This window comes from Oncorhynchus tshawytscha, linkage group LG10 (genome assembly GCF_018296145.1).
Source record: "Oncorhynchus tshawytscha isolate Ot180627B linkage group LG10, Otsh_v2.0, whole genome shotgun sequence".
Lineage (NCBI taxonomy): Eukaryota > Metazoa > Chordata > Actinopteri > Salmoniformes > Salmonidae > Oncorhynchus > Oncorhynchus tshawytscha.
This window is the reverse complement of record NC_056438.1, coordinates 39,091,460-39,107,106: the sequence shown is the minus strand read 5'-3', so window position 1 is coordinate 39,107,106 and position 15,647 is coordinate 39,091,460. Positions and strand designations below refer to the sequence as shown.

The following is a 15,647-nucleotide window of genomic DNA, read 5'->3' as shown; positions in this document are numbered from 1 at the left end:
ACCCTTTCTTGACCAACTACGGAGTTGGGGAAACACGTGTGGACCTGAATTGTGATAACTGCAGTGGCTAAAACAAGAACAAATTTGTGCTCTGGTATTGTGCCTGGCTGACCATGCACAAGCTCCACCACAGTCTGGAACTTCACTTCCTGATCACAGGCCAAACCAAGCTGCTGCGCAATGCTGACATCCTTCCTCCCATAGATGGTCTGCCTGTACAAGCACCACCTGGACTGGACACAGCTAGACAAACGTATGTTTTTGAGAAGATCAGGGAGTTTTGCAACGAAGAGGACATCACATGCCCTGCACCAAAGTCAAGGGCAGGATAGAAACAGGCTCTCCGAATATAGATTCCCTTGTTCGTGTGTGGTTCGGACGGACTAGTCATCAGCACTATCTGCAGTGCCTCTATTCAAATGACTCTCTCCTAACACACACACGCCATACGTTGCTGCTACAATAAAAACATGTTATCCTCCTGCTCAGCCACTTTACCCCTGATTGTAAGCATATAACTAACTACCTCATCTATCGCTGATATTGTTCTTGTACATACTGTATATTATTTCATATTGACAGTTTCTATTTCTGATATTGCTACTATGCCAGTAACCATTTGGCTGTACCGTTTACACCTTCTGTAGAGACCCACACTACTCACTGTTTCGTACATGACCTCACATGTGAATCCTTAAAGAGCTGGGTGGGGCTGGCTTATGAGGGCGTGAACAATGCTGAATGGGTGTAGACAAAGGAGAGCTTTCCACTAGGTACCAAAATATTCAAAGGCCATTTTCTCAAAAGGGAGTTTACAAGTTTGTAAACTTTCAAAGCAGAATTACTTTCCCATTGTTCCTCAAAAATGCAGTGTATGATATACTATTTTGTAGTTTTGAGTCTCTACTCTACTATCCAATTTAAAAAAAAACACAATTTCAAGTTTTGTTACATAAGGCCGATTTGAGCTGGTCGGTCACAAACGTGGAAAAAGTGAAGGGGTGTGAATAACTTCTGAAAGCACTGTACATGTGACAGCATACAATAAAAAATGATAAACAGTACAAGTTCAATGCAACTACTGTACTAAGTACTGACAAAGACAAGCAGCTTTCTAAAATATCTAACACATTTGACATATCTATGCTACACAGCAAATTCTGCAGAGATGACTAGTATCAACATTACTCACAAAACCCTTTACTGCTATACACCTATAAATTGTACTCACCATAACATAAATCCAAATGCAAGTGACATAGTTACAAACATTAATATCATACAGTACACTTGAAGTATGAATTGAAAGACATATCTAATTGACAAATCATTCAACGATGCTCTGGAATCTACGAGGGCTTCTGCTTGGTTTCAAAGCAACAGTGTATTTGGGGAATGGGCAGTAGGGAACGCCCTTTTTTAGAGGTCAAAGGTGGACATGTGAGAATTGGGGCTCTGGTCCGGAGTTGAGGTGAAAGGGTAATCTATAGGTCAACGACCTCCAACCTTGGTGCTATCGATGTGCAATGGGTCAGTTCGCTTTAAATAATACACTAATTTAGCTTCACTTATAAACATACTTGTGTTGAAAAGGTCAGAATCTGGCTCACTTGACAATACACTAAAGAGAAACCCAAATATTCACTGCATTCAATTAGTGTTGTGCCAAAATGGACACCAACAGAGACTGTTGCACCATGTTGGGAGAGCAGTGACACAGGTACTATGACTACAGAGGATTGGGCGTCAAACTAAGCTCCTCTATTTGGTCGGGTTACCTTGCGACGTCTGCCTGCACCTGTGGAGGATCTTCCCTACCGTGTATAGGACTGAGTCAAACAATAGGAGTGGGAAGGAAACAAAACAAACAGCTAATTACCATGTTGCTTTCTGAGTCAATTTAAGACTTACCACACTCTTACTGTACAAGTAAGAAATTAAATGATTTATAGTCAATGTTTATCAAGAGTATAGAAATAATGACACCCTACCTACATGAACAACTGCAATAAATGAAAACACATTTCTGTACATCAGGGGTCTCCAACCTCGTTCCTGGAGAGCTACTGTCCTGTAGGTTTTCGCTCCAACCCTAATCTAGCACACCTGATTCTAATAATTAGCTTATTGATAACCTGAATCAGGTTAGTTATAACTGGGGTTGGAGAGCCCTGTCCTACATGAACAAATGTGAAAACCATATTGTGAAAAATGTGCTTACACCTTACACTTTATAGTTCCAATGCAACCGATTGATCTGATGTCCAATGTTTCGGCAGCAAGCTGCTACATTCCTTTCTTTTCTAATGCGTTTTCAGGGGCTGGATGGATCAAGCTTCTCGGAATAGGAATGGTGATCTGGGATGAGGTCCCTCCTGTCCATGTAAATCTTATTCATTGTGATATAAAAGGCAAAACTGAACCTAAACCACCCCATCTGTGTTTTCTCCTATCTACAAAACTGTGCTTACCTGTCACTTGGGGGACGTAGGGGATTGAGAGACGCTCAGCGTTGTATCCTGGCGCGACCAGGCACTCCGCCAGGTCAACCGTCTGGAAATATAGGCTCCGGTCTTCCTTCTCAAGACAATTTGGAAGCCTGAAAAGGAAGGAAAACCATAGTGAGAGAGCTAATGCTAATTCCAGGTAAAGCTCTCTTATTTGCTATGACAAAAACAGAGCCATACATTTATGTGGTAGTGTGGTAACTTGAGGCATAGAGAATGGTTAATGAGTGACACAATGAATGGTAGGCTATATTAAAGACAACCACACACTCTTTGCAAACAGTGCCTTCAGAAAGTATTCATACCCCTCGACTTAATCCACACTTTGTTGTGTTACAGCCTGAATTCTAAATCGTTTTTGTCACCCATCTACACACAATATCCCATAATGACATGTGAAAACATGTTTTTAGAAATTTTAGCAAATTAATTGAAAATGAAATACAGAACCATCAAATTTACATCCACTACCATTCAAAAGTTTGGGGTCATTTAGAAATGTCCTTGTTTTAGAAAGAAAAGCACATTTTTTGTTCATTACAATAAACTCAAATTGATCAGAAATACAGTGTAGACATCGGTAATGTTGTAAATGACTATTGTAGCTGGAAATGGCAGATTTTTTATGGAATAGCTACATAGGCGTACGGAGTCCCATTATCAGCAACCATCACTCCTGTGTTCCAATGGTGTTAGCTAATCCAAGTTTATCATTTTAAAAGGCTAATTGCTCATTGGAAAACCCTAGTACCTGCAACACACCAGTCTCAACGTCAACATTAAAGAGACGACTCCGGGATGCTGGCCTTCTAGGCAGAGCTCCACTGTCCAGTGTCTGTTTTCTTTTGCCCATCTTAATCTTTTGTTTTTATTGGCCAGTCTGAGATATGGCATTTACTTTGCAACTCTGCCTAGAAGGCCAGCATCCCAGAGTCGCCTCTTCACTGTTGACATTGACTGGTGTTTTGCGGGTACTATTTAATGAAGCTGCCAGTTGAGGACTAGACACTCTAAATGTACTTGTCCTCTTGCTCAGTTGTGCACCGGGGCCTCCCACTCCTCTTTCAATTCTGGTTAGAGCCAGTATGCGCTGTTCTGTGAAGGGAGTAGTACACAGCGTTGTACGAGATCTTCAGTTTCTTGGCAATTTCTCGCATGGAATAGCCTTAATTTCTCAGAACAAGAATAGACTGACGAGTTTCAGAAGAAAGTTCTTTGTTTCTAGACATTTTGAGCCTGTAATGGAACCCACAAATGCTGATGCTCCAGATACTTATCTAGTCTAAAGAAGGCCAGTTTTATTCCTTCTTTAATCAGCACAACAGTTTTCAGCTGTGCTAACATAATTGCAAAAGGGTTTTCTAATGATCAATTAGCCGTGAAAAAAAATCATAAACCTGGATTAGCTAACACAACGTGCCATTGGAACACAGGAGTGATGGTTGCTGATAATGTGAATCTGTACACCTATCTAGATATTCCATTTTTAAAAATCTGCAGTTTCCAGCTACAATAGTCATTTACAACATTTACACTGTATTTCTGATGTTGTTTTAAAAATGGACAAAAAAATGTGCTTTTCTTTCTAAACAAGGACATTTCTAAGTGACCCCAAACTTTTGAAAGGTAGTGTAAGTATTCACACCCCTGAGTCAATACTTTGTAGAAGCACCTTTGGTGGCGATTACAGCTGTGAGTCTTTTGGGGTACATTTCTAAGAGCTTTGCACACCTGGATTATACAATATTTGCCCATTATTCTTTTAAAAATTCTTCAAGCTCTGTCAAGTTGATTGTTGATCATTGTTAGACAGCCATTTTCATGTCTTGCCATAGACTGTCAAGCCGATATAAGTCAACACTATAACTGGGCCATTTAGGAACAGTCAATGTCTTCTTGGTAAGCAAATCCGGAGTAGATTTGGCTTTGTGTTTTAGGTTATTGTCCTGCTGAAAGGTGAATAGTCTCCCAGTGTATGTTGTAAAGCAGACAACCGTGTTTTCCTCTCGGAATTGTCCTGTGCTTAGCTCTCTTCAGTTCATTTAAAAAAAAAAAAAAACAACCTCCATAGTCCTTGCCAATGACAAGCATACCCATAACATGATGTAGCCACCACCATGCTTGAAAATATGAAGTGATGTGTTGTGTGGGATTTGCCAAAACCCTATAGTTAATTTCTTTGCCACATCTCTGGCAGAATTACTTTAGTGCACTGTTGCAAACAGGATGCATGTTTTTTATTCTGTACTGGCTTCCTTCTTTTCAATCTGTCATTTAGGTTAGTATTGTGGAGTAACTACAATGTTGTTGAACCATTCTCAGTTTTCTCCTATCACAAACATGATACTCTGTAACTGTTTAAAAATCACAATTGGCCTCATGGTAAAATCCCTGAGCAGTTTCCTTACTCTCTGGCAACTGAGTTAGGAAGGACACCTGTATCTTTGTCGTAACTGGGAGTATTGATACACCATCCAAAGCCTAATTAATAACTTCACCTTGCTCAAAGGGATTTTCAGCGACTGCTTTTTAATTTTATTTTTTACCCTTCTTTGCGATGCATTGAAAAACTTCTCTGGTCTTTTTGGTTGGATCGGTGCTTGAAATGCACTACTTGATTGAGGGACCTTACAGATAAATGTACTGTATGTATGTATGTGTGGGGTACAGAGATGGGATACCCTAGTAATTTATTTTTATTTTTATTATATACATTTTTTTAATCATATAGAATCCTATAGGATTTTGTATCCACTCTATCAGAATCGTATTGGAATCATATTGGACTACCTTTTTTCCCAAATGAAAATCAAAAGTTATCATGTTGGATCCTATAGGTTTTTGATAAGACTGGTAGGATTTTGTCTCCCCAATCAGAATATCATTAGAACTCTTTTTCTTCTTAATTGAACCCATTAAATTATAGTTTGTTGTCATTAGTTCCAATATAATACAACATTTTCGTTGATCGGAAAACAACAGTTCTATATTAATTTCTGTTTCATTCACCTGTAAGAAAACCTTTGTCTTCAAAAGTGACTGATGACTTCACTGATAGGCTAAGTAGCGCTGTGAGCTAGTGCAAACTCGCCACCTGTGGCTGTGCAGAGCATCTCCGGTTTTCTTATGTTTCCTGACAAAGTGGTCAATGTTTTAGTCATATTTGTCATTGTACAACATTTTATGCACTCATTTTATGCTAACTAAGAAACTACTGTTAGCCACATATTGCCTGTCAACTGACTAGATAGCTAATTGGATGTGGTCAAACCGTGAGCTTGTGTAATGTAGTAATGCATACTGTCCACGTACAGGAAATTAGCGCAATATATAATATTCATAATATTATACATTTCAATTTATTCTGATAGTGTACACATGTATATTTCAATTTAGGCTGATAGTGAACCCATTTCTCACTAGTTTAACCATTTCTAAAGTTAAAAAGAGCTCTTAAGCACAATTTAACCGGGCGCACTAGAAAGAGCTCCCATAATGACTGTGCAGCAGCCCGTTCATTCACCCTGCCTACTTATTATAACCGGTCAAGGCATAGTGTTGATATTATTCTATTCATTGCTATTTTAAACCACATTGTATGGACAATCTCACAGCTAAATATGGCACAGAAACAGCCTCTTTCCTCTGTTTCCAGATCTCTGCCTACTCACACCAGTGGCAATTCCCTGAGGTTCTCAACCTCTTCAGCACACCATCACAATATATGAAAGATTAAAGGCTGCAAGTTAATTTGCAGTATGATCAATTGAAAAATCTTATCAGATTTTGGAACCAGTCTTATTGGATAAAATCCTATAGGATAGGTTCCAAAATCTGATTGGATTTTCTATTGGAATCATATAGGATTTTTTTGACTCGGGTTTCTTTGTGTGTCCTCATCCTTCGGCAATTACCACCATATGTTAAAGGTATGCTACAGGACTTTGGCAATAAAGCAATTTATTTACTTCCCCAGAGTCAAATGAACTTGTGGATACTATATTTACAGTACCATTCAAAAGTTGGGACACACCTACTCATACAGGGGATTAAAAAAAACTATTTTCTACATTGTGGAATATTAGTGAAGACATCAAAACTATGAAATAACACATATGGAATCATGCAGTAGCCAAAAAAAGTGTTAAACAAATCTAAATATATTTTAGATTCTTCAAAGTAGCCACCCTTTGCTTTGATGACAGCTTTGCACACTCTTGGCATTCTCTCAACCAGCTTCATGAGGAATGCTTTTCCAACAGTCATGAAGAAGTTCCCACATATGCTGAGCACTTGTTGGCTGCTTTTTTTCTTCATTCTTCCGACCAACTCATCCCAAACCATCTCAATTCGTTTGAGGTCGGGTGATTGTGGAGGTCAGGTCATCTAATGCAGCACTCCATCACTCTCCTTGGTCAAATAGCCATTACACAGCCTGGAGGTGTGTTGGGTCATATATTATACACCAGGTTTCCATCCAACCTTTTTATGCGAGTAAAATACAGTACATGTCGGATAAAACATGTAATGACAGGCCTAATGGAAACAGCAAATTTGTCAGTAAACGTTCCAAAAATTGACGCCAAAAAATAAGTTAGACAAGGTGGGGTCTTTTTGAGTATTTTTTGTTGTTGTTGTGAGAAATGGTGCTGGTGGAAATGATATTAAAAAAAAACAATATTGAAGTAAGCTTGGAGTCACGCGATATGTTGTGTCGTCCTCCCACTACGACTCGGGAAAGCATCAACCCCACTCTTGTTTAGTGTTTTATGTATTGTAGACTCGTCAATAGAGATATTAGCATGTTCCAGCAATTTCTGTAAGTCTTTAGCTGTCACTCTTGGATTCTTCTTAACCTCATTGAGCATTCCGTGCTGTGTTCTTGTCGTCATCTTTGCAGGACGGCCACTCCTAGGTAGAGTAGCAACAGTGCTGAACTTTCTTCATTTATAGACAATTTGTCTTACCATGGACTGATGAACATCAAGGCTTTTAGAAATGCTTTTGTAACCCTTTCCAGCTTTATGCAAGTCAATATTTCTTAATCTTAGGTCTTGTGAGATCTTTTTGGGGCGGCAGGGTACCCTAGTGGTTAGAGCGTTGGACTAGTAACCAGAAGGTTGCAAGTTCAAACCCCCGAGCTGACAAGGTACAAATCTGTCGTTCTGCCCCTGAACAGGCAGTTAACCCACTGTTCCTAGGCCGTCATTGAAAATAAGAATTTGTTCTTAACTGACTTGCCTGGTTAAATAAAGGTAAAAATGTACAAAAATAATAATAATTGTTCGAGGCATGGTTCACATCAGGCAATGCTTCTTGTGAATAGCAAACTCAAATTTTGTGAGTGTTTTTTATAGGGCAAGGCAGCTCTAACCAACATCTCCAATCTCGTCTCATTGATTGGACTCCAGGTTAGCTGACTCCTGACTCCAATTAGCTTTTAGAGAGGTCATTAACCTAGAGGTTCACATACTTCTTCAAACCTACACTGTAAATGTTTAAATGATGTATTCAATATAGACAAGAAAAATACAATAATTTGTCTGTTATTAGTTTAAGCACACTATGTTTGTCAAATTTGATGACCAATTCATGCAGAAATCCAGGTAATTCCAAAGGGTTCACATCATTTTTCTTGGCTAGCGTGCACGAGCCAGGACCAAAGATGGGCACTTATGCCTATATTTGGCCCTAACATAGACGGTCAGATTTGGTCCGGTCCAAATCTGAACCAATCATAGACATCTATGTTTCACAAGTTTGGACAGCACAATGCAGCACAGTGCAGTACAGCAGAGCAGAGTACAGTACACAGTAAAGTATAGTAGAGTACAGTAGATGAATTTATTTAAATTGACTGACGTCCTTATATGAACCATAACTCAGTAGCATCTTTGAAATTGTTGCATGTTGCGTTTATATTTTTGTTCAGTGTAGGTGTGCATGCAAAGCAATGCACAACTCCAGATTTCTTACATACTCACTCACATTATTGTGAAGCAAAAGTCCCGACTTTAAATCTTTCTTCTTCTGCTTCACACTACTCCTCTTACACAGTTTCAGCTGGAAACGCCAATCAAACGGTATAATGTGCACAACAGCCACAGACCGCAAAAGGAATGGATTTTTTTAGGCTGCATTACGACCACACAAAGGGGATGCCACCATAAAATTCGAGCCATTATCAAGTGCTTGTCAAATTGTGAATGAGAGACCGAGTGTGTACAGCCTGCGCAAAAAAAACAAAGCAGAGCTCATGCCTTTCAAGCAACTTTTTTCAAATCATCATTAGAGTTGCATCATGCGGCAAATGAAGCATATAGGAGTACCTATTTCTTTGTTAACCGCTCAACACAGAATAGCCGCATGTGCGCACTCCCTCAAATCGTTTGGAGAAAATATCCTTTCTATGTTATTCAGCTTTGTTCAATTGTAGTCTTCATTCCATTAAATAATATATATATGAAATAATGCCACGGAATTCTAAGCAAATCCTGTCTGCGAAATTAACTAGTGTTGTGTCACGTCCACTCCTGCTCCTCCCCTCGACGTCGCTGGTTTACTAACCACCGGTCCTGGCAACTATCATTACGCGCACCTGGCATCAATCATTACGTGTACCTGCACTTCATCATGAGGCACACCTGGACTCCATTACCGCACTCATTACCTCCCCTTTATCTTGCACTCCTTTAGGTTCTTTCCCTAGGCAGTATTGTTTCTATGTCAAGACACTACTCCTATGTTGTATATTTCCATGTCCTTTGTTATATTAAACTTACCACCTGCTTCTCGACTCCCAGCGTCTACAATACAGAACACTGCCTCACAAAATGGAAGCAACAAGAAATCAGAACCTCTCCCAGACAGTTGATGAACATGGATACCTACTTCGTCAACACCACGACCAGCTGGCGCAACTGGGGACGGCTATGGAAGAGGTTCTTCACATTGTTCAACATCTTGAACATACCCGAGAGGCGTTGCATTCAACTAGCGGAGGATACTCTACCAACAGTCGACCCAGCACACCAGCCCATTCAGCAACCCGCCCAGGTCAGCGATGCCCACTTGTCACTCCCGGAGCCCCCACCACGAGAGGACCAAGGTTGCCACGGTTATTTCTCTGCTGAGTGGGCGAGTGTTGGAATGGGCCACGGCTGTCTGGGAGAGAGGAGAGGAGGAGCTGGATTCGTACAAGTGGTTCATGGCTCTGTTCAGAGGTATCTTCGATCATCCACCGGAGGGCAGGAGGACAAGACTGCTGCAGAGCACGCACCCCCCTTCCGGACAGTAGCAGCATCCAGCGGATGGAATAAGCCGGCGCTTCGTAAGCTATTCAGTAGAGGACTGCGCGAGGAGGTCCAGACGGAACTGGCCTGTCCTTCGACACACTCATCGTGTTGGCCATCTGTCTGGATAACCTACTTCAGGAGCGTCGGCACTCTCATCGCTTCACTCCATCCCTCAGTGACCACTCTGGATCAGAGCCTGAACCCATGGAGGTAGGGGTCACATGCTTCCCTGCGGCAAAGCGACGCAGTCGGAGACAGCTGAGGCTCTCTCTCTATTGTGGTCAAGGAGGGCTCCAGCTACAGCAGTGTCCGGTACGTCCCAGCTCGGGATCCACAAGAGCCGAGGGATGGTCACGTGATTTTCTACTTCCTGGGGCAGGTGTGAGTATCTATCCCCTCTTCATCACTTTCTGCCAACCCCTTTTTTTTGTCAATTGCACATAGTCGACTGTCCCTTATGTACTGTTGCCACAGCGTTGGACTTCCGGGTATAAGCCTCATTCCTTCCATGGGCGGAGTACGCTTCCATGGGTGGAGTACGCACAAAATTTGTTACGTTACTCCTCCACCGGGCTGACTCCCTTCTAGTGTGTTCTCGATTTTTAGCCAGCCCTGGCTCAGTGGAGCCCGGGACAGACTGAAGCTCCTGCAGTGGATGAGTGGTTCAGGAGCACAGAAGACATGTGGAGCGAGGCTCACGTTAGACTCCGTGTGCCATCCACTATCAGAAGAAGCAGGCAGACCGCCACCGCTGTGAGACTCTCGTGTTCCATCCCGGGGTTGTAGCACAAAGCCATTTGGCATAGCCAGATCAGGACGTAACATACGTGTAACGCAGATGCTGGGGGTCTGGAAGCAAGTACAGGGGGTGAATTTAATACAAAACAAGAGTAGCGTCTGGACATGAGAAACATAACTAATACTGCCTGGGGAAAGAACCAAAGGGAGTGACAGGGATATAGGGGAGTCTCATGAGGCGCAGATGCACGTAACGATGGTGGCAGGTGTGCATAATAAGTAAACTGGCGACAATGAGCGCCAGAGAGGGGTAGACATGACAATAGTGATAACTCGGAGTATGCTATTCTGTTCCTCTGAAATAGACTAAAGTTTCTTCATATCATGCTTATTTAGATCTGTCTAAAATAATCAAATGTAGGCTATATAATAAAATGTAGGCTATATTACATGGATTTATTAGACTTTTTACATCTTCCAAAGGTCTGCATCAGTGGCTTGTAGGCTGTGTGTGGAATCCAGGAGATGCTTAATGTGTTTTTGTTAATTAACGATCAATTACCGTGAAACAGACAGTTATTTGCTTAACAATCACTGTCTGACAAAATGTTGTGACCGCCACAACCACACAACTCCTGACCACAACAACTGACCAAACAACCCCTGAACACACAACTACTGACTGCAACTACTGACCACAACCACACAACTACTGACCAAATCGAATGACCACAAGTACTGACAACAACCACACAACTACTTACCACAACCACACACCTACTGACCACAACCACAAACCAAAAGTATAGACCAAAACTACTGACCACAATCACTGAGCAAACCCACACAACTCATGCTAACAATTACTGACCACAATCACACAACTACTGACCACCACTACAGAACCTCACAACTACTGACCTCCACTACCAGCCAAAAGTACTGACCAAAAGTACTGACCAAAATCACTGAGTAAAACCACACAACTACTGAAAACAACTACTGAACCACAACTAAATGACCAACCACACATCTACTGACCAAACACAAAACTATTGAACACAACCACACAACTACTGAATCACAACTACTGAACATAACCACAAAAACCTACCACTACCACTGACCTAACATATTGGCCACAAACACACAACTACTGACCACAACATCACAACTACTGACCACAACCACACAGTACTACTGACTACTTACTACTGACTAGGGATGGAGCATTTTAAATTCTTTACATTTGTGCTTCTCATCCATCGCATGAGTGAATATTTCAACAAATCTGATCAATGAATATTTGAATGCAAGGTGAAGAGGAGGTCAGTGCATGAAGGGTATCTGCCAAAAGATCTGGAGTCAGTAGGCGACCAGACGACACTTACGGACACTTCTCTCTGAAGATGTGCTCAGGGAGGAGGTAAGGGGCCTCCAGGTTCCTCATCTCAATCACCTAGAAGAGTAGAGTGGGATGGAGAGACAGTAAGAGATTGAGGGAGGGGGAGGGAGAGAGAGAGAGAAGTAAATGTAAAAATATTATTGTGGTTACTACTGGCCTACAGACAACTCAACTTCTCTCAACATTTTTTCCTGAACTCTCTCTTTAATTCCAAGGTAATTTACCTTGCTGACGTGTTGACAGAAGGCTGGGTTGGCGATCATCTGACTAAGAAAGTTCAGGTAGGCCGCCACCAGTGCCATGATGCCACAACGGATGACCATGGGCATGTTCTCCTCATTAGCCAAGGACATATCCTGCAACCAATGAAAAGCTTTAGAAATATGCTACACAAGGGCTTGTTTTGCAACAGATAGAAAGGGGAAAAAATGGATTGTCCAGAGAAGAGAAAATGTGCCTTTGGCTTTAGTGTAGCATAGAGCACATTACAACAGCTCTATGGCTAGCTAGCTATCTTATAGAATTATATGCTAGTTGCAATTAATTCAGTCAGGCATTCAACTAATATTTACATTCAATCCACAATGAAGGGAGTTTGTAACCACCTGACTCAGGGTCATGTTCATTACAGCACATCAGTGAAAATGAAAATGAGCGTTTCTTATTGGATAGTATCAGCAGGATTGGATAGGTTACATTTGAAATGTAATCTGTTACTAGTTACCTGCCACATTTTTATCCATAACTTAACTTTTGGATTACCTAAACTCAGTAACAATCTGATTACTTTCTGTTACTTTTGGAGTACTGTCCCCTTAAGAGGCATTAGAAGAAGACAAAAAGAATCCATCAAACACATTTAGCATGTCATCATAGTGGTCCTTGACTTGTGGTCAGACTCAGGTGGAACAAACACACGTACATGTTTTTTTCAATGCTGAATTGAATGTCATTGAGAAAACAAAAAGGTGTCAATGCATTTTTTATAAACATCCTTTCTGAATTTAAAAGTCATCTAAAATGTAATCTAGTTTTTACAAAGTATCTGATAGGAACATTTTTGCTGGTTTGTGTAACCGATTACAGTTACTGTTTTTCTAACCAGATTACATGTATTCAGTTACTCCCCAACCCAGATAGTATCTTCCTCCTTCAGACTGTGAGTATTTTCTTCAATTTTGTGTCTACTGAACACAAACTTGTTCCACTGCAACAATTCTGAGAGGACATCACTGGCATTTGTATCTGAGGCATTGACTGATCAAATCAAGCTCCTCAAAAGTATTTACTCCCATTCAATCACAGCTGATATCATTTCGCCACAGCTTCCCATGTTGATAGGGCTATTGTAAGTAGTAATTCTGTGCCTGTTAATTTAATTTCAATTGATAGCTCTGTTAGCTACCTTAAGAAACCCACTGTCGTTAGCTCAACCTATGCTATTAATAGCTTTGTACCAAGCTATCATTTTGCTACATGTGATCATAAGCATAGGAGTATTGTCAATAGTAATCTTGTGCACACTATCCTGAATTCTACTATTAGCTCTGTACATTTTGAATCCAACCAGGAAGCCTATTGTGGCGAGCTCATACAGTTCTGTTGACCAGTGTCACCATGGATACTCCTGCTGTTTTCAAATCTCGCAGAGGGCTTGGAGTGATACATATAAATGTGTAAACTGGACTTTCTGGATGTCTGAGAGTATGACACAAGCCCAGACGTTCTGGTTATCTCAGAGACTTGGCTGAATAATTTGATTATGGATAAGGACGTTGCTATTGCGGACAAGAGAAAGGACGAGGGGTTGCTATTTATGTAAGATCTTCTCTTATAGCATCATGCACTCTTAGCATCTTTGTCACCAAAACGTGTGAGCTGTTGGTTATAAAAGTGGACTTATGCCAAATTATGCATATATACACTACCGTTTAAAAGTTTGGGGTCACTTAGAAAAGTCCTTGTTTTTAAAAGAAAAGCATATTTTTTGTCTATTAAATAACAATATGTATCAGAAATACAGTGTAGTCATTGTTAATGTTGTAAATGACTATTGTAGCTGGAAACGGCAGATTTTTTCAAATGGAATATCTACATAGGCATACAGAGGCCCATTATCAGCAACAATCACTCCTGTGTTCCAATGGCACATTGTGTTAGCTAATCCAAGTTTTTCAGTTTAAAAGGCTAATTCATCATTAGAAAACCCTTTTGTAATAGTTAGCACAGCTGAAAACTGTTGTGCTGATTAAAGTAGCAATACAACTGGCCTTCTTTAGACTAGTTGAGTATCTGGAGCATCATGCCCAGAATCATGCCCAGGTTTGAATGCCCAGAAACAAAGAACTGTGGAGGTCTACATTTTTTTTCTGATTTCTTTTGATTTTCCCATGATGTCAAGCAAAGAGGCACTAAGTTTGAAGGTAGGCCTTGAAATACATCCACAGATACACCTCCAATTGACTGAAATGATGTCAATTAGCCTATCAGAAGCTTGTAAATCCATGACTTCATTTTCTGGAATTTTCCAAGCTGTTTAAAGGTAGTCAATTTAGTGTATGTAAACTTCTGACATTATGGAATTGTGATACAGTGAATTATAAGTGAAATAATCTGCCTGTAAACAATTGCTGGAAAAATGACTTATGTCATGCATAAAGCAGATGTCCAAACCAACTTGCCAAAACTATAGTATGTTAACAAGAAATTTGTAGAGTGGTTGAAAACGAGTTTTAATGACTCCAACCTAAGTGTATGTAAACTTCCGACTTCAACTGTATATGGCTCAATGACACTACTATCTCCCAATACTTCAAACCGAGGAGAAAATTAAAGTTGATCCATAATGCCATAATATCAACCAGTGCATGAGAGGAAGCCAATTCTGCCAAGTAGTCTGTGCTAACATTTCAATATACTAAAGGCTATTTCTCATAATATCAACATCTTCTCCTTATAGCGTTATCTTTCTTGTTGTAAATATGAATTCCTACAAAAACAACTAAAAGCTGGTATCGTTGCTAAAGCAATGTTTTGTTGACAGTTTTTTTCCCCTCCCATCATTATTAATAAATTACATTGACTTTACTAAAATGTGTCCTGTGACACAATGACTGATGCCACAGGACACCTATTACCTACATACACATTGTATGGCAACAATTGCAATGAAATTGCACACGTACAAATCTCAAGTTAGGATTCAGCCCCAAATCACCAAAAACCTCTGAAGTTACACCACGCTATCAGTGTCTTCTGTCCTACCTGCAGGGCAAGAGCCAGCCTGATGAGGTCCACCACCACCTCCTCATTGGCCAGCTCAATGGTGAGCACAGCCAGGGTAGTGAAGAGCAGCTCAAAGTTCTTGTGACCGTTGTCCTCCTCCTTACAGCCCAGGTAGATGTGACGGTACAACTGCTGCCCATGCTGAGAGGAGAGGAAGGGAGGGATGGATGAATGTGTAGATGGATAGAAGAATGATTGGGTAGATGGATGGAGAGAGACTAATTATTTTAAATAAACAAATAATAACTTCATATTCTTGTAATTTGGGCATGTAATTTACCAGTCCATCAATATCTTCAGATTTAGTCATTTTTCTTTGGCAACATACGGTACACAAATGCATTTCACAGAATTGAACAATCGAAGAGCCGGAATTTCATAACTAGAATGGTCATGACGGTCATTCTAATATGTGCA

The 15,647-nt window shown here is 40.6% G+C and overlaps 1 protein-coding gene across 5 annotated transcripts in view; it reads right to left on the bottom strand.

Annotated features, from left to right (window-relative positions):
* Positions 1-15,647, bottom strand: part of efr3a (EFR3 homolog A (S. cerevisiae)) — a 248,436-nt gene that overhangs the window by 17,285 nt on the left and 215,504 nt on the right. For all 5 annotated transcript variants that reach the window (XM_024419921.2, XM_024419917.2, XM_024419920.2 and 2 more), the window contains exons 16-19: positions 15,210-15,371; positions 12,170-12,301; positions 11,932-11,999; positions 2,472-2,599 (exon numbers count right to left, since the gene is read on the bottom strand). In XM_024419921.2, coding sequence (XP_024275689.1) covers positions 2,472-2,599; positions 11,932-11,999; positions 12,170-12,301; positions 15,210-15,371 — 490 coding nt within the window. The remainder of the gene's footprint in view (positions 1-2,471; positions 2,600-11,931; positions 12,000-12,169; positions 12,302-15,209; positions 15,372-15,647) is intronic.